The sequence below is a fragment of the Mycothermus thermophilus genome, assembly GCF_041956435.1.
Source record: "Mycothermus thermophilus strain CBS 625.91 unplaced genomic scaffold VTJ04scaffold_4, whole genome shotgun sequence".
Lineage (NCBI taxonomy): Eukaryota > Fungi > Ascomycota > Sordariomycetes > Sordariales > Chaetomiaceae > Mycothermus > Mycothermus thermophilus.
The window spans coordinates 359496-383408 of record NW_027191430.1 but is presented as its reverse complement, the minus strand read 5'-3'; the positions used below and the strand labels follow the sequence as shown (position 1 = coordinate 383408).

The following is a 23913-nucleotide window of genomic DNA, read 5'->3' as shown; positions in this document are numbered from 1 at the left end:
AAGCTCCCAGCTGCCATGTGCGTGGGCACGTGTACTTAGTGCCAGTCCGTGTGGGAGGTGATGATCAGGCAGTGAAGGAAGCAATGACGTGAGTCTGGGCCGCCTGCGACAACGCGAACCCGCCGCGAAAGCACGTGGCATGAGGGACCCGGGATGCCCCACACTTCGCGCTAAGCTGTTTGCGGCACCCACACAAAATCGAAACAACGGAAATCCAATGCAAGCCCCACCTTCAAACCTTTGCTCTCTTTTCAAGGGTTGGAAGCAAAAATATCCCCCTGCGCCAAAACCAAGAGCGAACCCGATATTTCCTCCGGCAAACCCCACGTCCCTCCATCCGCCCACCACACCCTTTCCTCCTCCCTCTTCTTCGCCCACCATGAACGGCGAAGACCCCCAGGAGCGGCCGGAGCAAATCCGCAACATAATCAACGGCCTCGAGCGGTACAATCCCCAAGCCGCCGAGGTCCTCGAGGCCTATCTGGTGCAGCAATGTGAGCAGAAGTTCTGCGACTGCAACGCCAACCGGGCGCTGCTGAAGCTGTGAGTAACCCTGCTACTTCTTTTCTCCTTCTATTTTGAACACACTCCTTCCATGATGATCAAGTCAACGTTTCCTATTAGCCCGAACGTGGCCGGGGCCGAATCACCCCGCCGCAGCTGTGGTCAATATTAGCTCTATCTGAGAGGAGATCTTTTTCGTCTTTGTCTCGTCGCTCATGACGTCCTCTGCTTGGTCTTGGGAACACATGGCTAACCCACACCGCCAACAAGCTACCAGCTCAACCCCGACCGGATCAAGGATGAGGTGATCACAAACATCCTGGTCAAGGCCATGACCCAGTTCCCCTCGCCGCAGTTCGACCTGGCGTTGCACCTGCTGTCGCCGTCGCAGTCCAACCCGGGACCCAACAGCACTTCGGACCTGACCGAGGCTGTGTCCAAGCTGCGCGTCTTGAACGCCCAGCTCGAGGGCGCCCAGTACGCTCGTTTCTGGGCCACGCTCGACAGCGATGACATCTACGCCGACCTCACCACTGATATCGCTGGGTTCGAGGAGACGATCCGCCTCCGCATCGCCCAGCTCGTCAGCCAAGCCTACCGCGAGGTTCAGGTTGATGTGCTCGAGGCTTGGCTGGGGTTGAACGACGCCGCCGCCGTCAAGAAGTTTGTCACTGAGACGTGCGGCTGGAAGGTGTCTGAGGACGGCGCCACTGTGCTGATCCCGCGCAACCCGGACAACGAAGCCAAGAAGACCGAGATCAGGGAGGATGTGTCGGTGGATATGTTCAGCCGTGTCATCAGGAGGGCATGGGAAGAGGCGGCGTAGACAGGGAGGTAGCGGCATGAGAAGTGACGTAAGAACGGGATACTACAATACCCGCTTGATCTGGGAACGAAACAATATTGCCCACTGGGCCGCGGTATTTCTCAAGTGGTGGCTTTTGTTTGAGTTTGGCGGCAAAAAGGCAAACCTTTGGCGTTTACGGATGGAACACAGCGGCGGCATGGACACGCTTCGACTGGGTTTCAACTAGGGCGGTGTCGGTCTCTCTACGGAGGAACACAAGAACAGAGGTAGACAGGGCGGCTTGCATTATGCAGCACCTTCGCCAACACGATGACATGACATGAAATGACATGACCCGACATTTCTGGTTCCCCTTGTCCCTTCCCATCGATACCTTGCTTGATTGTGTACTACCCTGGATGATATATGGGTCTATTGCCTCTTCACAGTAAGCTCCTCCCACTGCACTCCAGCCCATTCTTCCACGTAACCCGTCTCTCCCGGCTTCTGCCCCCTCTCCTGGCAATCCCTCTCGCAAACACCCACGATAATCGTGCCCCAATCCATACCATCCAGCCCGTCCTCCTCTACCTCGAGCTCCTGAATCGCGTGCGGCGTTAATTGCACCTCAAACACCCTCCCGGCCCCGCAGTTCGGACACCGCGGGATTCCCGACCCGGCCTTCACCTTCTCGCCGCTGTGGTGGTGAAGCAACTTGCCCACCGCGTCCGTCTTGCTGTACAGCAGCGGCTGCCCGCCAAACTCGTAGCGCACGCACTGCTCCGGGTTCTGCCCGACGCGGTCGGCAAACTTTTGAAACGTGGCGTCCATGCTCGACTCGAACACCTCCTTGTCCTCTTTGCCTCCCGATCCCGAGCCGCCGTCGAGGTCCATCTCATCTGCCGTCGTGCGCTGCGGGACCGCGGGAAGCTTGATCGGGTCGAGCGTCTCGTAGTCGACGTCGGCGAGCCAGCGGACGGGGTAAGGCGCAGGTTGTTGCGAGAGGGGAGGCCAGGGTTCGGGGGGCGGTGGTGGGCCGTGGGTTAGAGGGGGTTCGGCGTTGAGGGAGAGGACAGAGGCGAAGGTTTGGGGGAGGGTTGCGGTGGTTGTGGCTGTAGTTGTAGTTGTGGTGGCTGGCTCGGTTGCGGAGGGAGATGGTGTCGCGGATGGTTGGGTGAAGAGGTTCGCTGCTGCTGCTGGGGTGGAAGCGGGTTTCGGAGCGAACGGGTTGGCGGTAGCGCCAGTGGTAGTCGTCGATGAGGGAGAAGCAAATGGGTTGGCGCGAGCAGCGGCGTTTGCTGCCGCGGAGCCCGGCTTGACACCAAACAGGGCTTCCCCAAGCCCGGTGGTAGGCGGCGGGACCGCAGGAGCGGTTGTTGGCTTCGATACTGGTTCTTTCGCTGCTGTGGCCTCCGGCGAGACACGGACGCCCCTTAGAGCTCGGATGCTCCCCTCTTTCCTGCGGCAGCTCTTGCGCTTGCAGCTGAACACGTACAGCCTCCGTTCGTGTCCGGGGAACCGGTCCGGTAGCTCGGCGTTGAGCTGAAGGAGCAAGACCATGATGTCCTTGCAAACTTTGCAACGGGCAAGGGCAGCCGAAGGAGGCGAGTCTGGGTCTAGCCAGTCCTATTCATGTGCCAGAGATTAGCAAATGATGTCTTGATAAGTGACCAAAGTGGGCGCTGTAAGTTGGAGATGGAGGACGTACTGGGCGGCCACCTAGACGGCTGACTTCTTCACCATTTGGGTCTTCGGAGGCGTATCCGAGAAGGACATTGGTCTCGGTATAGTCGCCATCTTCGGCGTCCGAAGAGTCGCTATCGTAGGGTGCCATAGTTCTCTCTGGTCGAGGTGTTCACGAGATTGTTTGAGTTGTGGTTTGTTGTGTTGGAGAAAGTGCATACGGACAAAATTTTGGCGGGGTAGTAACTGCCCCACCATTCGACAGTAGCCCCTGGGCAGCTCGAGCACGGCGTATCACGACGTTCAAAGCCTGGCCAAAGCACGGTTCCAAATACAAAATACTGCTTACATTCACCCCATCGCATCTATTCCGTGTGTACCTCATCTGACAGTATATTACAGACGGACATCTCTCACTCCTCCGGCCCGTCCGCCCCGGGGCCGCCCGGCCCTCCTGATTTACCCATCTGCCGCGCCTTGAGCAGCTCGTCGCACAGCAGCAGGTTGGAGGCGATGCTCGAGCTGGACGCGATGCAGTTCCTGAGCACGCGGAATGAATCATACACACCCTCAAGAGTCGGATCCATAGGCTCACCCGTCGCCAAATCGAGGCCGACGACATTGCCATCCCGGTGCTCGTACTGGAGCGCAGCAACTGAAGAATATGTCAGCCATTGTTCCGGAGTGGATCATCGGGTTATACATACTAGCATCCTGGACGTCAAGACCAGCATTGGCTGCCAGTGTCTTGGGAATCACCAGCAGAGCATCGGCAAACGCCTCGACGCCCCACTTTGCCTTGCCCTTGACCGTCTTCGCAAACGCATCGCTCTTGAGGTGGTTGGCGCAGGCAATCTGGAACGCGCCGGCACCAGGCACCACGCTCTTATCAACAATGGTATTGTAGACACTGCGCAGGCCGTCGCGCACGGCATCCGTGACCTGGGTGATAGTATGCTGATTGGGACCCTTGATAAGGATGGTGACCGACTTAGGGTCCTTGACATCCTCAATAAACGTGTACTTCTCCTCACCCAGTTGCTGCTCGTAGACGAGGCCCGCCCAGCCCAGGACGTCGGGTGTAAGGTCATCCACGCTGTTCTGAGCGACGCCACCGCACACGAGCTGTAGCCGCTCCATGTTCCTCCGCTTGGCACGACGAAGGGCGAGGATACCATTCTTGGCCAAGACATCCAGAGACAGGGGATCGATACCCTTCTGGTTGATGATGACAAAGTTCTTCTTGGGGTCGTTGCCGCAGACCTGCTTCTTGAGCTCCACAATCTTCTTGAGCTTGGCGTCGACGAAGCGGCGCTCGCTCTCGACCAACTTGTCGCGCTGTTCGGCGCTGGAGTAGAAGAATCCCGAGTTGATCTCAGTTTTCTCGTATTCCAAGCTGACGTTGAGAGTCAGGATGTAGGCATTCTCAACACGCTTGGGCATGTCGGGGTGCCGAGCGCCGTGGTCAAGAGCAAGCCCGCGGATGAGCTGTGTGTCGGACGCGGTACGATGCTGCATCTTCATAATCTCGATCATGTGCAAGTCGGGCTTGGCCGGGGGTTGGTAGATGGCGAGGACGGCGTCGACGATATCAGGAGTCAGCTTCTGGGCGAGGCTGGCGCTCAGCTTGGTGGCTAAGGAGGTCCGGGCAACGGAGAGGAGGAGCTCGCGGTCCACGTCACGGGGGATCTTGAACTTGTCAAGGAACTGCGGCTGTCAGCTCTGCTAGTAACTGGCGGGAGGCAACGGACGCACCTTCAGGGCTTCATTCTTGGCAATCTCGAAGCCGTCCGTGATGATGCGTGGGTGAAGGCCTTCCTGAATGTAGCGATCTGCCTGCTTCAACAATTCGCCGACAAGCAAGACCACTGATGTTGTGCCATCACCGCAGATATCATCCTGAGCCGTGGCGGCCCGCGCGATCATGACAGCGGTCGGGTTTTGTATTTGCATCTCGCGGAGGAGGACGTTGCCATCCTTGGTGAGTTTGATCTAACGGCCCATCAGCATCGTTCTTTGGGCTAGGGATCGACTCGTCTCGACTGTTCGTACCTGGCCAGCACCGTCAACAAGCCTGCATCTTGGTTAGCCCAACCAGCCACATCAAGCACGAAATAGACGGCCATTCCCACGTACATCTTGATTGTGCCCAGAGGGCCCAGATTCGACTTCAAGACATCCTGGAGACCCTCGCCGGCGCTGATGTTGACGCGCAGAGCCTCAGCCCGCCGCTGCAAACAACACGGTTAGCAGCCCCTCCATGGGGTGGGAGCGGTGTCCGACGAGAGACGGAACATACCCTGGACTCGGCTTTCGGGTTAAGTAGCTGGGCAGCAGACATGGCAACAGAAATTCGGCGTTGCTTTGGTCTAACGGGTATCGGAAGGGGAAGAGATGCGGGAGGCGTGGAGGCTCAACGTTGAGCTGTCTCGATCCCGAACTTTTTTTGATGTCCTGCGTTCCAGATGCCAAGAGAAACTGGAAGCAGCACCAAGAACTGCAGCAGCTGGAGGAGGGGTCAGGCAGGCAGAGCAGGGGGAGGGGCAGGACCCAGAATGCCAAGAAACACCAGAAGCTTGGGCCACCCGGCATCTTGCCAAGCCTCGAGCAGGTGCTCCTTTGCGTCGACAGGCGGGTTTTGTGGCGTCCCAATGTTACCAATCAGTGTCAAAAAGACAGCCTGTTACACCGAGTGTCATGTGCAGGCCAGTTGTGTCTCTCCGAGCTACACCTAACGTCTCCTTATTTACAACAGGGCAAGACCTATGTCAATGACAATTTGAGTGCAGATAGACGGGATGGCGATTTTTGGCATCATGCGATCGTTTTGTTGCATGTACTTTGTACATGAATGGAGCATCGGGTCGGACAATGGGAACCAATGGCTCAGAGCCAATTGCGTCAATCTGTCGCACCCTTTCCCGGTTGGAGCGGGTGGGTGTCATTACACCCATGGATGGCGTACTTACTGATGGGGGATGAGAAGTACCTTAGTCAAGTCCACCCGAGGCAGAAGAACAAACAATGAGACATGGAAGGAGATCACCCGTCAATCTTTGGGCCATCACCAATATCAAGTTCTTCCATCATTCCATCTTGTAAACCAGGCCTGGTAGATCCTACCCAGCCTTTCCTCTGAAGTCACTCGAGCAACTCTTCTTAGCCTCCGACCCCTGAACTTATGCCGAAACCTTGAGTTGATCATGAAGCTCAACCTGCGCGTCGCGAGTGTTGCCGCGGGGTTGCTAGGGCATGTCTTTGCCCAGCATGCCGACCGCCAAATCGCCATCATCGGTTCGTCAAGCACACAATTTCAGTCTTGGATTTTCTCGACGCCTTTTCAGGGGCCATTATTGACTCGTCGCAGGGGCTGGAGCCGCGGGGACCTCGGCAGCTTACTTTCTCCGGCAGTTTGCCTCTGAGGCTGGTGTGAATGTCAACATCACTCTTTTCGAGAGGACAGACCGCATCGGCGGCCGAACTAGAACCATCAATGTCTTCGATGACCCTTCTCAGCCCTTCGAGCAGGGCGCCAGCATCTTCGTCCAGATCAACCACGTCCTGTACGACTCAATGATTAAGTTTGGACTCACGCCCCGCGATCCGGATGTCAGCTCAGACCCTCTTTTCGGAATCTGGGACGGTGACAAGTTTGTCCTTGCCATCGATGCGAATGCCCCTAGCTGGTGGAACTCGCTGAAGGTCCTTTTTCGATATGGATTGAGCGCACCGAAGCGCACGCGGGAGCTGCGCTTAGACACGATCGGAAGGTTCCTTCGCATCTACACGCCCGACTTTTTCCCCTTCAAATCCTTGACGGAAAGGGCTGAGCAGCTGAACCTCACGGAGGCGACAGGGGTGACGGGGCAGCAGTATCTGAAAGCTCACGGGGTATGTTCCTTCTCCTTAACGAACAAGATCTCTGACTTGTGCCTAACATCGACAGATTGGTGGCCTTTTTGCAAGCGAGTTCATCCAGTCCTTCACCCGTGTCAACTATGCCTCCAACCTGGCCAGGCTTAACGGCTTGGTAACAATGGTGTCTCTCTCAACAGATGGTGCCATCGCCGTCCAAGGTGGCAACTGGCAAATCTTCGACGAGATGGCGCGGAGGTCAGGTGCTCATATTGCCCTGGACACAGCCGTTGTTGAGCTCAGCAAAGAAGGATCCAAATACTCCGTGAAGACGACGTCTGGACGCAGTAAAACCGCTCCAAAAAGCTACGATGCGTCATTCGATAATGTGATCATCGCAAATCCGTTCCAGTTTAGCGGTATTTCGCCCGGCCTCGGCGTTTTATCCACAAAGATCGAGCCGGTGGATTACGTGCGTCTCCATGTCACGATCTTTACCTCGCCAAAAAGCTACAGTCCGGCCTTCTTCAAGCTGTCAGACTCGTCGAGGGTTCCTGGCGTCGTCATGACCACGCTCAATGAATCAGACTCGCCCACCTCCGGTCCTGACGGCGTTGGAAAGCCGGGCTTCTTCAGCATCAGTATTCTCGGAAAGGCGACGAACCCAAAGACGCAGGAGCGGGAATACGTCTACAAGATCTTTTCCCCCGAGACTGTGACACCAGAGTTCCTGAGGTGCGTTCCGTCGTCTACTAGTTTCCCTTCTGAGTTCTAACCAGCTGACCCTTGTAGCAAACTCTTGGGCGAACCCGTCCCTTCGACGTTCACTGGGGACTCCAGCCCTATCTCGTGGTACAAAGCGACCGTATTCCACTCATATCCCAAGATCACGCCCCGGACGACTTTCCAGGACCCCATTATCGGCCCGGGAGTTTACTACACCGGGGGAATGGAGGCGTTTATTTCTACGATGGAGACCAGCGCTCTGATGGGTAAGAACATCGCGCGGTTGATTGTAGACGATATCCTCACAGAGCGCGGCAAGATGGGAAATCCGGAAGATAGCGAGAGAGAGAACTGGTTTGAGGACGAGAAGCAGGCAGTCTTGAACAGACTCGACGTCGGGGGAAATATGGGTTTATACTTTGACAGTTGAGTTGTTGATCTCGAGCGTCTGGATGTATTAGTAGATTTTTTGGCATCTCAATCTCATTGTATGTATCATGTGAGTTTGGCTGATTTGGGTTGTCTATGAATCTCCCATCGCATTGACGTCTTTTTGGTCGTTGTGGTTGGCCTCAAAAGGAGCCCTGCCTTCATTTGTCTTGGCAGTTGTCTGCCTGCTTGTGGCTTGCAAGACCCCACTTTAGCATCGCTCTGATTGGTCAAACAACCCCACCTTTTTGCCCCTCTTTCTCGTCGCCCGGGCACTTGGATTTTGGGTTTTGTTATGACGCAGTTCCCTCCCCCTCCCTGCTGCCCGCCCTCTGAAGTCATTCAAAGCCAAGACAAACCCAGGGACCGTCGCACAGCGTGAGCATCACAGCCTGGAGCGGGATCCTGCTTTCGCATTAATTATTTGGTTTTCCCTTCTTCAAACCTCCATCACCTCTCGGCGGGTCGGAGCCGGCTGTTCGTCGCAGGAAAGGCTTTCGACAGCGTTGTTTACTTTTTTCCTTCTAGCACCATGTTTGTTCTCCGGAACGGTAAGCTTGCCCCGCAGTAAATATCACCGACTTTTCCCACACTACGCTCGAGCCTTGCCCAAGTTTCTCTTCTTGGAGACCAACCACGCTCTACAAACCATTCCGTGTTTGTAGTACCAACTGACATTTATCCCAGTCAGCAAACTGCTCTTCGGCACCAGCAACCAGGAGACCCTGATCGATCTTCCCCAGGGCCAGCTCTATCTCGTTCGTCCCCTCTCGCCCAAGGGATACTCAGAGCTCATCTTCAAGGACGCCTCCGCCCAAATTCGTCGCACCGCACAGGACTTCCAGTACCAGCTTGTCGTGCAACGGGTTTTCGAGGAGGGAGAAGCCGAACTGCTTGCAGAAGAAGAGGGCGGAGACGGTGAGGCCGACGCAGATCTTCTCGCGAGCGAACGCGACGAGAGGACATTCCTTCTCGACGAGGCTCTCCATTTTCGCGTTGAGAACCGCGAAGGCAGAGACAAGGTTCTTGCCTGGCGCGACCTGAGCGGCGACGCTGGCGACGTGTACGAGTTTGTTTGCGACCCGGCCATCTTGCCTGCGCGGGTCGATCAGTTCGCCAAGATCGCGCGGCAGTGCCAGTACGAGCGCAAATACCGGAAACCTCACACGACCGCCTCGGCCGAGGACCTCGCGCAGTTCGAATTCGACGACGAACAGCCGATCCCCCAGGCCAGTCCGATACATAGCCCAACTCGCTCAAAGCTTATCGAGCCCACCGACTCTGTCATCCTCAACAGGCCCCCTACCGCCGGCGGTGCAGCACGGGAAGAGATGGCTGATCCGAAGACCCCAGCGAAATCCACCGAGCGGTCCACGAAGCCGCCGGCAGCGCCAGCGGCGCCCGAGGCCCGGGAGATTCTGGCTGCTGAAGTCGCTGAGCTCCATTTCTTCGACTTTCCCTCGGGAAGCTTCGTCCAGCAGGACCCGTCTGTGACGGCCACCGTCTCAGAGATCGGCGACTGGAAGTACTGGTTGGAAGTGAAGAGCGGAGATCACGAATGGCTGGGTATTCCTATCACCGCGGACATCAACCCGGTCTTCAATTTCGAGTTCCTCTCGTTCATCTTCAACCAATTTGCCGAGGACGGTTCTGCGTACTCATGGCTTCTTCGGTTCAAAGACCAGGCCACCCTCGAGCGCTTCCAGGACGGCCTTTTGCAGGCGCTCTGGGAGCAGTTGAACGAGCTCAAATGGTCCAAGGTCAAGGATCAGGACCGCGAGTACATCACGGATGCCTTCAACGACCTTACCATGGAGGACAGCGACGCGCCAAAGGAAGAGGAGGAGGAGGAGGAACAGGCTGAAGAGGAGGAAGAGGAGCCTGAGGATGACCGGGCACAGAGCGAACACTACGACAGCGACGAAGAGGCGGACGATGTCGATTACAAGCCCAAGGACGGCGAGGTCAACAAAATGCTCGCTGTCGGCTACAAGCACGACCGTTCCTTCGTCGTTCGCGGTTCCAAGATTGGCGTCTTCAAGCACACACCAAACAACCACCTCGAGTTCAGCACCAACATTTCCAAGGTCGAGACGCCCAAAGGCCAGCTCTTCTCCCCCAAGAAGGTCATGCTCCATAATGAGGATCGCAACCTTATTCTGCAGAAGGACGATGACCCCCACAAGCTGTACCGCATGGACCTCGAGTACGGCAAGGTCGTCGACGAGTGGACGATCCATGAGGACATCCCTGTTGTCACCTTTGCCCCCGAGAACAAGTTCGCTCAGATGACGCACGAGCCGACATTCCTCGGTATCAGCCGGAACGCTCTTTACCGCGTGGACCCGCGTCTATCTGGTAACAAACTCGTGGACGCCCAGCTCAAGCAGTACACGAGCAAGAACGATTTCTCTGCCCTGGCGACCACCGAGAAGGGCTACATTGCTGTGGCGTCCAACAAGGGTGATGTCCGGCTGTTCGATCGCCTGGGTATCAACGCCAAAACCCACATTCCCGCGCTTGGCGAGCCCATTATCGGCCTTGACGTGTCGGCTGACGGTCGCTGGGTCCTTGCGACATGCCGCACCTACCTTCTCCTCATCGACGCCCTGCAAAAGTCGGGCAAGAACGAAGGCAAACTCGGTTTCGAGAGGGCTTTCCCGGCGGACAGCAAGCCCCAGCCGCGCCGACTCGCGCTCACGCCGGAGCACGTGGCGCAGTTTGCCTACGAAACGGGCAAGGGCGTTAGCTTCACGCCCGCCAAGTTTAACACGGGCGAGGGCACCACCGAAACCAGCATCATCACCGCGTCCGGACCGTACATCATTGAGTGGAGCCTTAAGAAGGTTCTGGCCGGCCGCAAGGCGCCGTACCTCATCAAGCGGTACACGGACGACGTCAAGGCGGACGACTTCAAGTTCGGCACGGACAAGAACGTCATTGTGGCGCTGCCGCATGAGGTGAACATGGTCAGCCATACCAGGTTGAAGAGGCCGACCAGGGAGAGCATTGCTGGCGAGTTTGCGAGGAGAGGGTCTGGGAGGATTGGAACGCCGGGCAGGTACAAGCTTGGGAGGGAGGATGTGGTGAAGGAGGCTTTCTGAGGCGTGGGGTAAGAGATAAGGGGGAAGGGAAGAGCTTGGGTTGGTAGTGGTGGTGGTTATTGTGAGTGGCGTAGTCTCTGGGCTTCCTTCTGGTCCGATCTCTGGTCATCAGATCAGCAGGCGCTGGTGCTGCCTCAGGTAATACACCCAGTCCGTTTTGTTACTATTTCATTGAGGAGTTCGTGGTGCGTTTTCGTCCTAAGTGGGTAGCGAGAAGTGGGTGGCTGCTCCTGAGGTGTTGTTGATACCTTTGGCTTTGGGTCTGGTTGGGTCTGTGAGGTGGTGAGGTTGGTTGTTAAATGAACTTGTCTGGGGTGTCTTTTGTCCATCACTGTATCGTCCCAATCTTGATCCATAGTTATCGTAGCTATTAGAGAGCTGAACATGGACATTTAGTTTCCCCTGATTCACCAAGAAGTTCGGACAAGATGTGACGCCCGTCATTGTCCGGTTCATACCTGCACACCTAGGTCATCGTCCGCTTCGTATGGAGTACCTACACAAGTATTGAAGAAATGCCGGGTTGGACAGGACCTGTTTCAGGCGTCGCGGTTTGTGGGGATGCCTGGCATCAAGCTGGGAACTCTAGCATCTCGGCGTCATCACCTGGGTAGGCAGGCATCACGACAGGACGGCCATGAGCGCCGAGACCAGAAGAAAAAACTTTGACCCAAACTCCAATAGAGAGGGCGGTTGGTCAATTGAGCTTGAGGTTTTATTCTCTTGACCTTCACGCCCTCACAGCCTTGGTTCTTGGTTCTTGGTTCTTTCATCCAAGTTTCACAGGCCCGACCTCTATTCTCCTCTTCTCATCACCCCTGCGGCGTCATTTCACATTCATCTCACGTCCAGCATTCAGCTTTGTAGTTCATTGCGTCGACAAGGTGACCTCGACGACCATGAACGCTCCTCAAGGACCGGCGAACACGCTGGTGGCACTCAACGCTACCTCTTCGCCTCGATTTGAATATTTCCTCCAGCTCCCCCCTGAGATACGAATCATGATCTACGATCTGGTGTTTTGGGACAGCTCAGACAGCAAAGTGCGCGCCCAGTAAGTAATACAACATTTTGGCCCTCCCCTACGGACTCATCACTGACTGGCCTTGACCGTATCAGCCGGAAGTTCGGGTCTCTGCTCTTGCCGCTTGGCTTAGACCGGACTCTTGACCTTGCCTTGCTCCGGGTTAACAAGCTCGTCGGAGCCGAGGCGGCGAAGCGGTTTTACAGTGTCTCCAAGTTCTCCTTCGCCACTTGGTACCATTGTAAAAGCCCTCGTGAGAGAGACATAGCTTCATGGAGCATGAACAAATGGTAAGGTCGAGATTTTCCCATAGAGGGAGTGGATGATGAGAATGCTAACGTTTGGCTTCTCTGACCAGGGCACGAAACCTGGGTTCCAACGCCCTGTTCGTCCGCTGCATCGGTAATATCCTATGGTTGTCTGTCATCTCGCCCATCCAGTCGACTAACAACGGTCTTTGTAGCGCTCTACGTTTGGCCCACCTTCGCCATCGACGCTCTGGTCACTCACCTGGTCAATCTCCGCCAGCTGTTGCCAAACCTCTGCCGCATCGAGATACATTACTGCCCCTGTCCAGTTCAAGATGATGTCAGAGTGAAGGTGGGGGAAGAATTGGATGAGTTACTGCTCCTGGGCCATCGACTACCTGCGCGACATGTTCGCTGACGTTGAGGAGGTGGTTGTGGAGGAATATGAGAGTATGTTCTCTACCATCCTCACATCCTCAAACTCAAACGCCTTTTCGAGCTGAGCCTGCGTGGTTAGGGCTTCAGTGGCAAGAGCTCGACGAGTTTGGTTGGAGGGATGGAGGGGAGTTTGAGAGCCATTTGGGACGGTCTTCGACGTTGAGCAAGGGCATGAGAGGCAATCAGTGATGGAAAACGAGACAGCGTCAGCCTGAAAAAAAAAAAGCTATTGCACAGGGATGAACTCACATGGCAATTTCTCACCTGCGTACCTTCCTGACCTGTGTGTGTGTGGGTGGGTGTGTGGTGGTTCCCTCATGAAGAGCGGTCGACTTCTCACTCAGTTGGCCAGAGCCTTTGTGCCATCTCCATGTCACGAGCATCTAAAATCCACCGCCGCATCCACGGCAGCCAAGGCGAAGAAACTGCAGCCTCAAGTTGAGTATTTCCTGCAGCTCCCCGCAGAACTCCGGGTCATGATCTATGACCTCGTGCTGGGGCGGTTAATGGAGCGGGAAGAGCTAGATCTTTTGTAAGTCCAAACTTCGCTGTCTTAGATGAGCTGTTATCTCAAAACTGAGACTGACCTCACTAGGCTTCGATTCATGTCCCCTCAGTCGGGACAAGTGATTGATCTCACGCTGCTCGGGGTGAACAACCCCATCAAAGCTGAGGCTGCACAGCAATCCTACGGCAACAATGCCGGTGATGACATGGCCCGTTTCAGGATCTTGTGCAATCTGGACCAGTTTTCTGCCATGTGAAATCTAAGGGCCTTTGATCGTCAGGACCTCGACACTCTATCGATCAGGGGTGCGCCGATGGAGGTCAAGGAAGTGCGGTTTCTTTGTGATCGGTCCCTGTGACCTGCCGATAAGGGTGAGCATTATCCGCCTAAGACTGATGTTCACAGCCCTTTCCTTGTAGAGCACGCCGGTGGTAACTGGATGTAGTCAGAGATCATAAAGTGGTTTGACGGAACGAAGGTTAGGGCATTGGGCCAGGATCGGGGTAGACTGGTGGCAAGATGTACGTAACACAAGCCAACAAAAATCACGAAAACGTGTCCTGTGTGCGAGCTCGAAGTCGTCGGCGTGACCTAGATTATAATGGTCCTTGCTGGTGTTCGACAGTCCCCGCAACAGGCAGATCTGGTTTATACCTGAGGAAGGTGCCTGAGGAGGCGACTGCCTAAGTGTTCTTTCACATCAACTCTGCGTGACACGATTAGGGACTCTGGGAGAAAACCTGCAACATCCACTGTCGACAACCCTCCATTCTGTCCTCACGACTCCGGCTCACTCGGACCACGACTCTGGATTGAGATTCGATCGTCCTGTGGCGCCAAATATTCTATCGAGATTCGATATGCCGGAGAGCGAGCGAAGCCTCACGAGCGAGTCGGAGCTGGAGGAGCCAGATCGTTTTGAGTACTTTTTTCGCCCTCCCTGTTGAGATCAGAACCATGATTTACGACCTGGTGCTGTCAGTTGGATCCCCTCTCAAACCGATGGTCGGCTGGTAAGATAACTGATGATCCGGAAACCAACCTTGCGGCACCCCGAAACACCTCCCACCCTTTGGACCCCTGGTTTTGCTAATTTCTTCACAATGAATCTTGATGGTTTACAGGGAAGAGGTTGAATACACCGACTACAACGACTACGATGACCACGACGACGATTTCACCCCAGCTCTTCTCCGGGTCAACAAGCTCATCTCAGCTGAGGCAACGCCCCGTTTCTACTTCATCAATACCTTTCGCTTTGTGAGACAACTGAGATTCGGGTCCAGCCATGATGGTGAGGCATCGCGTTTGATGATCGAATGGTAATATGGGAAACTTCAATAGTAAGATGCCTAACTACATTTCTGAAAGCTAAACTCCACTCGTTTGATTACACCAGGCTTGAGAGTATTGGTGAAAAGTCCACCTGGATTCGTCACATAGGTAACCTAGTGATCACCCTATTCGTAATTCGCAAGCTCATATTAGAATCTGGAGGTCATTTGCTAATACTAGTTCAAATACGTCTGCTTGATTGTTGGCAAGCAGTCCCGGATGCCGACGTATCTCGAAGCCCGAACTCGAAGGGATTCCAGAGAACATCAAGGCCTTGATCCATCTCGCTTCCAACCTCCGTTCTCTTGCCATCTGGTACAATCCACAGCGTTTCGAGGACCCTTGGTGGCGGTTTTCTCCTGAGGATTTCGGCAACCTCCAGGAGCAGATATTCAAGGTCATTAAGAGCGAGGGGCCCAGTAGTCTCAAGGAAGTGCAATTCATTCCCGACAAGTACTTGTGGCTTGTCGAGGATACCGATATTAGTAGTCTCCTCCAGGATAGTGACTACTATTATGATAGCTACTTCGAGGATTCCGACTTTGATCTTGAGGAGGACGGCGACGATAATCCGGCGGACGACAGTGACTCTCATCCCACGGAGCGCAACAGTAGCGACGACTCTGCCATGGAGAATAGTGATGATGGTTCCACGGAGGATGGTGACCACCATTCTGGTGACGACTGAGAGATTGGTGGTTGAATGTCGCAGGATTTTTGGGGTGTGGGTAATGACGGATGAGACGTGTCTATACGGCTCGGGACGTGGAGAGTGGTGGCATGATGTGGTTTAACCCAGCAACAACCTGGAACCTGACAGCATCCACAAGACTTTGCCTCCATGAGCAAGAATTATTCATCACCCAGACGCATACCCCCGCGGGAGGTACCGGGGGAAGGAGCGGTTGCTCAACAGGATCCGTAGCAGGCAGTAGTACCTGCCCGTACTGGTAGAATGTCAGGTACTTAAGGCATCGAAAGTACTCGGGAGGTGCCTGCTTGAGTGCTCTTGCACCACACCCGACCGTGTATAAACTTTGACACAATGGAGGATTCGGAACAAACAGCCTGAACACTGTGCAACACCCTTAATTGTGCTCAACACTGCTGCCTGAGGATTCCAACCCGTTGGGACCATAACTCGGAATTCGGATTTCGATTTTTGTGTGTCCTCTAAACCCATGATTTTGTCAATCCTCGACATGCCAAAGGAAAAGCGAAGCCTCGTGAACGAGCCGAAGGGGGCTGCTCCTCTCCTTCGGGGTAGCTTTCTTGATCTCCCAGCCGAGATCCGAATCATGATCTACGACTTGGCGCTTTTTGTTAGACTCCCTTTGATACCAATGGTTGACTGGTAAGAAACCCAATGCGAGAGGACACCTTCAGAGTTTCGCTAACTGCTGTGCTCGATAATTGTCTTCATGATTAAAACAGGGGCGGCTTTTTATCCGACATCCCATTCACCACATCTCTCCTACGCGTGAACAAGTAAATCTTTGCTGAAGCGTTGCCACGGTTCTATGCCGTCAACACCTTCGGCTTCCAGAGGCAGCTCAGACTGCCTGAAAGTTGGAATAGTGAGGAGGCAACCGAGGTCATGAGCGACTGGTGTGTACACTTTTCATCATGAAACAACCTGCCAAACGCTAATGTCCTTCGATTGCTACAGGCTTGACAAGCTGGGGGACAAGTGTGCCTGGATCCGTCGCATCGGTAGGTGATCAGACGCTCATAGATCTCCAGATCAATGGAACATAGGCGTGTGTGCTGATTCACGGACTTTGGTCTTTCTCCGGCAGCAGTCCTTGCAATCAGTCTTAGCTGCCACGAAGAGCGCCATGGCGTTTCCGATAACATCTTGAAGCTTGCCAAAACTGCCACCAATTTGGTGAGTCTCACCGTCCTGTACGACCCGGTTATTTGCGAGATCGAATATCTACATCCGTGGCTGTTCTTCCCCGAGGAATACGAGGCACCGGAAGACTACATACAAGAGCAGATCGCGGGGATTGGGCTGATCGAATATCTAGTCGAGTTCGTCCCTGACTGGAACTTGCAAGCCTTGCATGTCTCCCAAGTACGGTCGTGTCAGGGGTGCTTACTACGGGGATTCTTCTGTTGAAGATTCTGAGGAAGATTTGGATTGTGATGATGACGACCCTCCCAGTGAGGATGGAGCCGAGCGTCGCGTGGAGAAGCCTGCCTTTGAGTCCTTTGCGGATCTGGTCGAGGAAAGTGACGGTTCGACCTCAGAGGATACCGGTGATGGGTCTATGGATGAGGGTGACGACCAGTTGGATCACAACTGAGTGATTGCTTGTTGGAAGTTAGACGTCTCGGGTGAGTTGAAGAGACGAGGCTGGATGTCGTGACTCGGAATCATGTTGGGAACCCATGTAGCAATATCAGAATGATTTGAAAGCCCTGTTTCCGTTCAAGTTGTCTCCAACCTCGGATATTTCAGCTTCCCATGTTTTTACCTACTGGAGTGCCTCGAGCAGGATCCTCAATGGGGATGCGGTAAGTTCAGAATGTGCCTCGGGCAGCAATCGAAGTCTCCGAGCAAGCCACACAGTCCAGCGCTTCTGTGCCGCGATTGTGATTGGTTTGTTCCAAACACCCACGGCTGGTAACGCGTCGAGATCCCCACCACCAACACCGACACCAGGACTTCGATCATGCTCACCTTGATCCTCGTTGTGTTCCAGAAGACCTGAACTAGACAACACCTCACAATGTCTGAGGAAAACGAGGTGGAGCTGGCTGCTCCGGCTCGCTTCGAACACTTTCTCAGCCTCCCTTCTGAGATCCGGGTCATGATTTACGATGTTGCACTTTTGGTCCCAGATCGTCTGAGGCCGATGGTGGATTGGTGAGATCCTGACTCAAAATATTCTGACGCAGACTCACGCCATCAATTATGATGGTTAATTTTCGTCATCACATACTAACCGCGAACATAATAACGCTCAAAATAGGGGGGGATATGCCTGCGACGTCCCGTTCACGACGGCTCTGCTCCGTGTGTGCAAGCTCATCTCGGCGGAAGCCATGCCTCGATTCTACGCAGTCAACACGTTTCATATTGTCAGACAGCTGAGGAATCCGCTCTCACGCAGTCAGAAACCATCGGACGTGATTTGTGACTGGTATGTCCACTCCTCTTCGATCTGCTCAGACCCAGGTAGCAACAATGGCTCCCAGAGATCGCGGTATTTATGCACTTCGACCCATACAGTCTTAGTGAACTCCAAACCGACAAGCCGAAACTAACCTACACATTTCCGGTGGCTACAGGCTTAACAAAATTCAAGACAAAGCTGCATGGCTTCGTCACATAGGTATAGATCTGGTCATGTTAATCTCATATTCACGTCCATGGAAGTTCACATTGCTAATCCGATGAGCATCTTCATACCTGTAAGCAGTCCTTGACTTTACTCCGACCTACATGGGAGAAATTTATGAGGTTTCCGAAAGCATACAGAAACTCATCCAGAAAGCTCCCAGCCTTTCCAGTCTTTCGATCCAATACAGCCCGAAGCAGTTTGACGAATTCGACAGAATTGAACCGTGGTTGGGTGAATCATGCCTCGAGGATTTGAAGGAGGAGCTCTCCTTCATCCTCGAAGATGGGCCTATAGACATTGAGGAGGTGCAACTCATCCCCGACTGGGGCTTGTGGCCCCCCGATGATCCCGATGATCAGCATTCGCACTCGCCTCGAACCCCCGAAACCCGCAGCTCTGAGGACGCGGAGGCGTTTATCCAGCATGCCCGTTCTGGCCATTCCTCTGATAGCGACGCCGAAGATGATGACAAGGATGATGATGGCGACAACCAAGACGACAGCCAAGAAGAACATGAGGAGTGAGCAGCTGTTGGTTGCAATCTACATGTCTGGAGTCGGTATGCTGCTGGATTGAAGCCTGGTACAATGGTGTGGGATTATGATGGGGCGTGCCAACAATGAGATTCATGTAACGAGCAACAACAGAACAAGCTATGGATCTGTACATTGCGTAAGACACACCCTCAACCTTCGGCCCATCCTCGGTGGTGTTTTGGTGGCTTATTTCTCAGTCTAGGGGACACATTTCTTGACTGCGTCCTCCACAGTCATGCAGCAGTTGATGCTCCCGCAACTTGCTTGCTCCATCGGGGATTTTGGAGGTCCGGTAGATGGATGGCGGAATGCCGAACGGGACTCACACATCTTTGTCGGGCCGCCTATCGGTCTTGAAGTTCAATGGCCCGTACCTTCCCGTGGACATCACATCTGGCCCCCACCATCCACGCCGAGATACCCGACGATAGGGACGTCGGTGCCGATGCTGGTACCGAGGAAGAAGGTAGGGGCGCGGCGAGAAGTTCCAGAAGGAACCGCTGTTAGTGCAGGCCAGAGTTTGTATGTAAAGTCGAACCTGTCGGCTACCGTTCTTAACAGAGGGTACATGAGACTTGGACAAGAGCTCCAAGTTCCTGCTCTCCGGTTGCCCAACGCCGCGGTACAGCATGGAAGGATCCGATCTGCTGCCGCTGATACAGTATAGGAAGAGACCTTTGACACTTGGTTCCCCATCCTCCGGTCCGGTTTTGCCCCCTTCTGCACTTGCAAGGTTGAAACAGTTTCCCAACACCGAAGAGAGAAGGGCTGGGGATACATTCTGCAGCAGTGCTCCGATGGGACTGTCCTCAATACGACCATGAAGTGATTTTGATGTTGCACGTTGGTTTGTTTGTGATGATCAGGGGTAACCTTTGCCAGGGGCAACACAACACAACATCAGGATATCTCACCGTGTACAAGAGACTCCGTTGACCACTTGATTTGACTACTTTGTTGGTGACGTCAGTTGTGCGAGAAAAGGCGAGACGCTCTCCAGACACGCAAGACAGAAAATTCGACAAGGCTCAGTGATGGGTGATCCGGCAGGCATTGAGATGCCTGGATGGGGGCGGTTCTGTCAGGAGTGGAAGGTCAGGTGTAGATCTTCCTTCGATCCAAAGACATGGCATCCACCGGTGCCAGACACGGCTGTGGCTTCTCGTGGCTATCGCGGCACTGCACTGTATAACCTCAGCGGCAAGCGAAGGCAGTCGTAAACGCGCGGATATAGGGCGCAGCAGACAGCAGAGGCAGGCGAGATGGTGTGCAGGAGTGCAGGCTGAGAGGCCATTCACACGAAGTCCACCAAGCAAGACATCGTCAAAAAGTGCCGGGCTTGCAGCTTGCATGCATGTCCTATGCCCTACAGATATTGACGACGTACAGTACCTACTATATGAGTGCGAGTTTGTCTGTCGAGAGGGTGTGTGGGCCTGTGCATGTACGTGCCGCAGAAGCGCGCGACAACGTTAGCTCGGGGCTGTTGGTTCCATCGTCATCATCTCGGACCCGAGTGTTCGGTTGAAAGGTGTCACCGGCACGCACACGGCTGCCGGACCTTCCTGCGGCCCTGCGGCAAACTCCAGGACATGACCGGTAGCGAATCTTCGATTGGCCATTCCAGAAGGCGGCCTTTTGGGTGTGGCTTAGGTGTTGTGTAGCCCCCTCTCCGTCCTGTGTCGTTGAGATAGGATTGGGGCTCTCGCCTCGTGGCTAGGTAACTTGCCGCGAGACATTGCACTTCCCCGAGTTGATGTCACACGTCACACAGCAGTTCTATCCACTGCAAGATTCGCCTTCCGGGTTCCGTGTCCCACTTGAAGCCTGGTACTCTGTATCATCATCTTCATCTTGATCCTTCAGACCAAGATCAGGACAGCCCCGAGAGAATGGAAGGAATTACACCGGATCAACGCCGTGCCGTGCTACACAGAACAGTGCTTGGAAGAGGGATAGGTGTCCGGTGCTGAAGGGGTTCAGCAGGATCAACAGGACTGACCGACTCCGTGGCTACGGCGCAGATGTCCAGAGGTTGGTGTTTGCCACAGCCCTACCTACTAATATCAACCCAGTGGGTAAGCGGCAACCACCATTAGCAGTTCCGGGTTGAGGTAACGGAGTATGTACAGTATGTACAAAGACTTCACCGGAGGCTTGGGCCAACAGATTCCCCGCATACCTGACCCAATCTCACATCGCCCACAGTGGATGCCGCATCTTCACTTCACATCCATCACACCCCAGAATAGACTTCCTCCTCTCCAAAGGTTGGCACAGAATCCAAGCCATTGAACAAGTTCCCCGTGCCGCCGATAACTGACTATCTCGCGAGTTTCTAAGGCCGAATGCGACGACTTCTCGGGCTCCTCATCCATTTTTTCGTCAGCGTTGGGGACGCCATGATAAAAGTCGAATCATGCTGTCCCGGGCTGAGCCGAACTCACGAGTCGAGCCAATATCCGTGCGGGAATGCCTTCGTTCCCCTCCGAGATATTTTCCCAAAAAGGCCACTTTCACGGCTGGAATTGACGGACTTTGACCAAAAGCTCGCATTTGGCCCTCGGCCAGGCCAACGAGGTTGAAGTCACTCACGGCGTCACACATGCCAACCCTTCTAAGCGCCGACATGCACCTTGACCCCTGGTAGCGTGCATGCGCCAAGCCAATCTCGCCCGATGCGGGAGGCCGGTCGACCCCGGACCGCACCCCGTCGCCGGCCAGCCACTGCAAGATCGGGCCAATGACGACCCCGGGCCGACGTGATGTGCTGAGGGGGGGCTATTTTTACCGTTCACCTCCAGGATTTTGTCTGCGGGGGCCGGAACCTAGCGAGGAATTCCAGCACATCCCACACACAGCCCATGATGAACACTTGTGAAGTGAATGGCCGCTGGCGAAAGGCCTCTCTCGCACCGAGCCATCGCGGTACGGCGGCGTCGGGCCAAGGCTACTAGCAGCGTGACCATAATTCCAGAGAATGGCTTGATCACTTTTTGGTCCTTCTTCACCGCTAGCTGCGCGGACCATGATGCCATCCCTCCATTCCTCCGCCTTGCCGAGCTGGGGTCCATATGCAAGAGCGGCGAGCACACGGCGTCGAGTTTCTGCGACCCATCATCTCCCCGTCGATCCGTGCTCCGTATAAGGGTCGCTTACACCCGCTCGTCTCCGAACCGGCCAGCCCCCCCTGGTGGTCGCCATGTTGTGTTGATGAAGTCCAGTTCTCTTTGACCGTCAACTCCTCTGACGGAGAGGCATATCTTGCCTTGTTTTTGTTGATTTTCTGTTGTCCCTCACTGATCTCGGACCGTCGTCGTCACCATGTGCAACTACGACTACACGCCCTATAAGGGCTGCACTGAGGGCGAGCAGCACTACTACATCCAATGGATCAAGTGCGGCATCGCCGCCGAGAACGGCCGGTACTGCTCGCTCGAGACGTCCACTCGCCTCGAGAAGATCCGTGAGATTTCAGGCAATGTCCTGGCTTGCCCTCTCCATGGTCCAGTCGCCGTCCAGCAGTTTATCCTCGATGGAGCCAGCCCCCGTCACCACGATGAAGACGAGAAACGCCGTGCCCGGAGTGCCAGCCGCCGCTCTGCCACGTCCAGGGGCCGCAGCACTCGCCGAGGGTCAGCCCTGGCCGACGATGAAGACACTCGCAGGGAGATCCGTCGCCAGAGGTCCAGACAAGAGGTGGCCCAGGAGGAGGCGTCAGACTCGGAATCAGGCGTTCGGGAGAACCGTGCTCGGCTTGCCAGGAGGGCCAGCCGCCGAGCTGAGGCAGAGCGTGCGGATGGGCAGAGCAAGCCGTCTCGCAAGGTCTCCCACCGGCGGTCCATGTCCGCCGACCTGGACCCAATTCCTCCTGTGCCCCAGCTCAACCCACGGTATGGCCGGAGCGAAACCTCGCTCCCTCTCGAGGCTGAGCCCGAACCTCGGAAAGAACTGCGCCGATCCTCGACTGCTTCTTCATCCCTGAGGCAACAGCAGGCCCCCGAGGTTCCCAAGGCACCGAGCGTCGTGGGACTTCCGTCGAGCCCGGATATGCACCGCCGTGCTAGTCTCCAGAAAGCCCGGGCCGAAGCCGGGCTGAAGGACGATTTCTCCCCTCTGCCCTCACCGAAGAGCTGGACCTCGCAGGCCAGCGACAGCTCGCCGGACCAGGACCCGACCCTTCCGTTTACATACAACCGACGCGCGCGGCGGACTGCGCGGTCCATTGGCGATCGCAGCATCGACACCTCCATGCAGCGCATCGACGAGAACGTTGCCGCCGATGAGCCCCCTCTTAGCCCGAGAAGCCTGCCACCACTGCCTGGCCCGGCGCCAGCAAGGTCACCACCCCCGGAACCCACAAACGGCCTCCATTATCCATCTCGCCACGCCCGGACCGCGAACAGGCCTCAGCTCAACAGCCTTACGATCCCTAAGCCCGGTGACAAGTACCAGCGCGAGTACTACTCGGCGCCGACCGCCACACCCCCGGACACCGAGATCACCAACGGGTCGTCGTCGTCACAAAGCCGTCCGCGGTCGCTCCGCAGCGTGGACGCCGTCCTTGGAGCCGCCCAGCAGTCCACCCAGGATTCCTCCTCCTCAAACCTCGCCCCCACTGCCGCGAGGGGGTCCGTCGACAGCGGCTATCTCAGCGGCCACAGCAAGAACGGTCGCAACACCCTGCAGAAGAGTCCGGCGCAGAAGCAGGCAGCCCAAGTCCAGGCGCAGCAGGCGCAGGAGCAAAATGAGACCAAGTCCCAACAAACCGAAAGCCAATCCTCGGCCCAGCAGACCCAACAGCCCAAGACCTCGACCGACTCCTCCCGGCCTCAAGACCAACAACAAAGACAGGACGAAAAGAAGGGCAGCCCGCACCACAAGCCGCGGCCCGCGCCCCTGAACCTCGTCCAGCCGGGGACGAACCGTCTCCCGCCCTGCGCGCTGCCCGTCTCGCTCATCTCGCCCAGCGCCCAGTCGGATCCCGAGACTACAACTTCGCCCAACAAGGGCGGCCGCGCGACGATCCTGCAGCGGATGGGCCTCAAGCGCAAGATCAGCGGGCTGTTGGATAAAGATCACCGCGGGGGACGGGCGGAGGTTGGTGTGAAGGGATGAGTAAATGAGGAAAACATGAGAACGTGACAAACCGACTGTATACTGTGTAATATTGGAGGATATGAGATGTGGGGGGGGTGTAACACTAGCTCTTCTGTCCTTCTTTCCCTTGTTTTCTCTTTTTTATTGCTCTCTCTGTGGTAATGGTTCCGTTTGGCTGATAGGGATGTAGGCGGATGGGAAGCATTCGGGTTTCATTGCTCGGGAAAGGGGATTCATGACTTGATGACGACATATCTCATTTTCATAGCTGTTGTGCTATTACGCA

At 55.4% G+C, this 23913-nt stretch overlaps 11 protein-coding genes across 11 annotated transcripts; 8 read left to right on the top strand and 3 right to left on the bottom strand.

Moving 5' to 3' along the window:
* Positions 1–379: 379 nt before the first annotated feature.
* VTJ04DRAFT_5834 (uncharacterized protein) lies at positions 380–1330 on the top strand (the record flags this gene model as incomplete). Its single annotated transcript, XM_069363992.1, has 2 exons — positions 380–543; positions 775–1330. The coding sequence occupies 2 exons, from the start codon at positions 380–382 to the stop codon at positions 1328–1330; spliced, it is 720 nt and encodes a 239-aa protein (XP_069217863.1).
* Positions 1331–1723: 393 nt separating this feature from the next.
* On the bottom strand, positions 1724–3125 carry VTJ04DRAFT_5833 (uncharacterized protein; the record flags this gene model as incomplete). The annotated part of the gene is made up of 2 exons (XM_069363991.1): positions 1724–2917; positions 3000–3125. The coding sequence occupies 2 exons, from the start codon at positions 3123–3125 to the stop codon at positions 1724–1726; spliced, it is 1320 nt and encodes a 439-aa protein (XP_069217862.1).
* Positions 3126–3387: 262 nt separating this feature from the next.
* Positions 3388–5315, bottom strand: VTJ04DRAFT_5832 (uncharacterized protein; the record flags this gene model as incomplete). The annotated part of the gene is made up of 6 exons (XM_069363990.1): positions 3388–3629; positions 3682–4681; positions 4730–4966; positions 5027–5048; positions 5111–5205; positions 5274–5315. The coding sequence occupies 6 exons, from the start codon at positions 5313–5315 to the stop codon at positions 3388–3390; spliced, it is 1638 nt and encodes a 545-aa protein (XP_069217861.1).
* An 862-nt stretch (positions 5316–6177) lies between these two features.
* Positions 6178–7985, top strand: VTJ04DRAFT_5831 (uncharacterized protein; the record flags this gene model as incomplete). Its single annotated transcript, XM_069363989.1, has 4 exons — positions 6178–6268; positions 6342–6865; positions 6921–7564; positions 7622–7985. The coding sequence occupies 4 exons, from the start codon at positions 6178–6180 to the stop codon at positions 7983–7985; spliced, it is 1623 nt and encodes a 540-aa protein (XP_069217860.1).
* Positions 7986–8516: 531 nt separating this feature from the next.
* On the top strand, positions 8517–11088 carry VTJ04DRAFT_5830 (uncharacterized protein; the record flags this gene model as incomplete). The annotated part of the gene is made up of 2 exons (XM_069363988.1): positions 8517–8535; positions 8672–11088. 2 exons carry the CDS (start codon positions 8517–8519, stop codon positions 11086–11088), a joined length of 2436 nt encoding a protein of 811 aa, XP_069217859.1.
* A 56-nt stretch (positions 11089–11144) lies between these two features.
* Positions 11145–11444, bottom strand: VTJ04DRAFT_5829 (uncharacterized protein; the record flags this gene model as incomplete). Its single annotated transcript, XM_069363986.1, has 2 exons — positions 11145–11189; positions 11253–11444. The coding sequence occupies 2 exons, from the start codon at positions 11442–11444 to the stop codon at positions 11145–11147; spliced, it is 237 nt and encodes a 78-aa protein (XP_069217858.1).
* Positions 11445–11987: 543 nt separating this feature from the next.
* On the top strand, positions 11988–13562 carry VTJ04DRAFT_5828 (uncharacterized protein; the record flags this gene model as incomplete). Its single annotated transcript, XM_069363985.1, has 7 exons — positions 11988–12142; positions 12208–12402; positions 12471–12514; positions 12576–12642; positions 12713–12810; positions 13210–13330; positions 13394–13562. The coding sequence occupies 7 exons, from the start codon at positions 11988–11990 to the stop codon at positions 13560–13562; spliced, it is 849 nt and encodes a 282-aa protein (XP_069217857.1).
* A 701-nt stretch (positions 13563–14263) lies between these two features.
* On the top strand, positions 14264–16950 carry VTJ04DRAFT_5827 (uncharacterized protein; the record flags this gene model as incomplete). The annotated part of the gene is made up of 7 exons (XM_069363984.1): positions 14264–14283; positions 14431–14566; positions 14970–15303; positions 16147–16249; positions 16311–16354; positions 16441–16675; positions 16734–16950. 7 exons carry the CDS (start codon positions 14264–14266, stop codon positions 16948–16950), a joined length of 1089 nt encoding a protein of 362 aa, XP_069217856.1.
* Positions 16951–17376: 426 nt separating this feature from the next.
* On the top strand, positions 17377–18515 carry VTJ04DRAFT_5826 (uncharacterized protein; the record flags this gene model as incomplete). The annotated part of the gene is made up of 4 exons (XM_069363983.1): positions 17377–17513; positions 17620–17790; positions 17939–17982; positions 18070–18515. The coding sequence occupies 4 exons, from the start codon at positions 17377–17379 to the stop codon at positions 18513–18515; spliced, it is 798 nt and encodes a 265-aa protein (XP_069217855.1).
* A 2898-nt stretch (positions 18516–21413) lies between these two features.
* On the top strand, positions 21414–21761 carry VTJ04DRAFT_5825 (uncharacterized protein; the record flags this gene model as incomplete). Its single annotated transcript, XM_069363982.1, has 1 exon — positions 21414–21761. One exon carries the CDS (start codon positions 21414–21416, stop codon positions 21759–21761), a length of 348 nt encoding a protein of 115 aa, XP_069217854.1.
* Positions 21762–21851: 90 nt separating this feature from the next.
* On the top strand, positions 21852–23645 carry VTJ04DRAFT_5824 (uncharacterized protein; the record flags this gene model as incomplete). Its single annotated transcript, XM_069363981.1, has 1 exon — positions 21852–23645. One exon carries the CDS (start codon positions 21852–21854, stop codon positions 23643–23645), a length of 1794 nt encoding a protein of 597 aa, XP_069217853.1.
* Between the last annotated feature and the right edge of the window lie 268 nt (positions 23646–23913).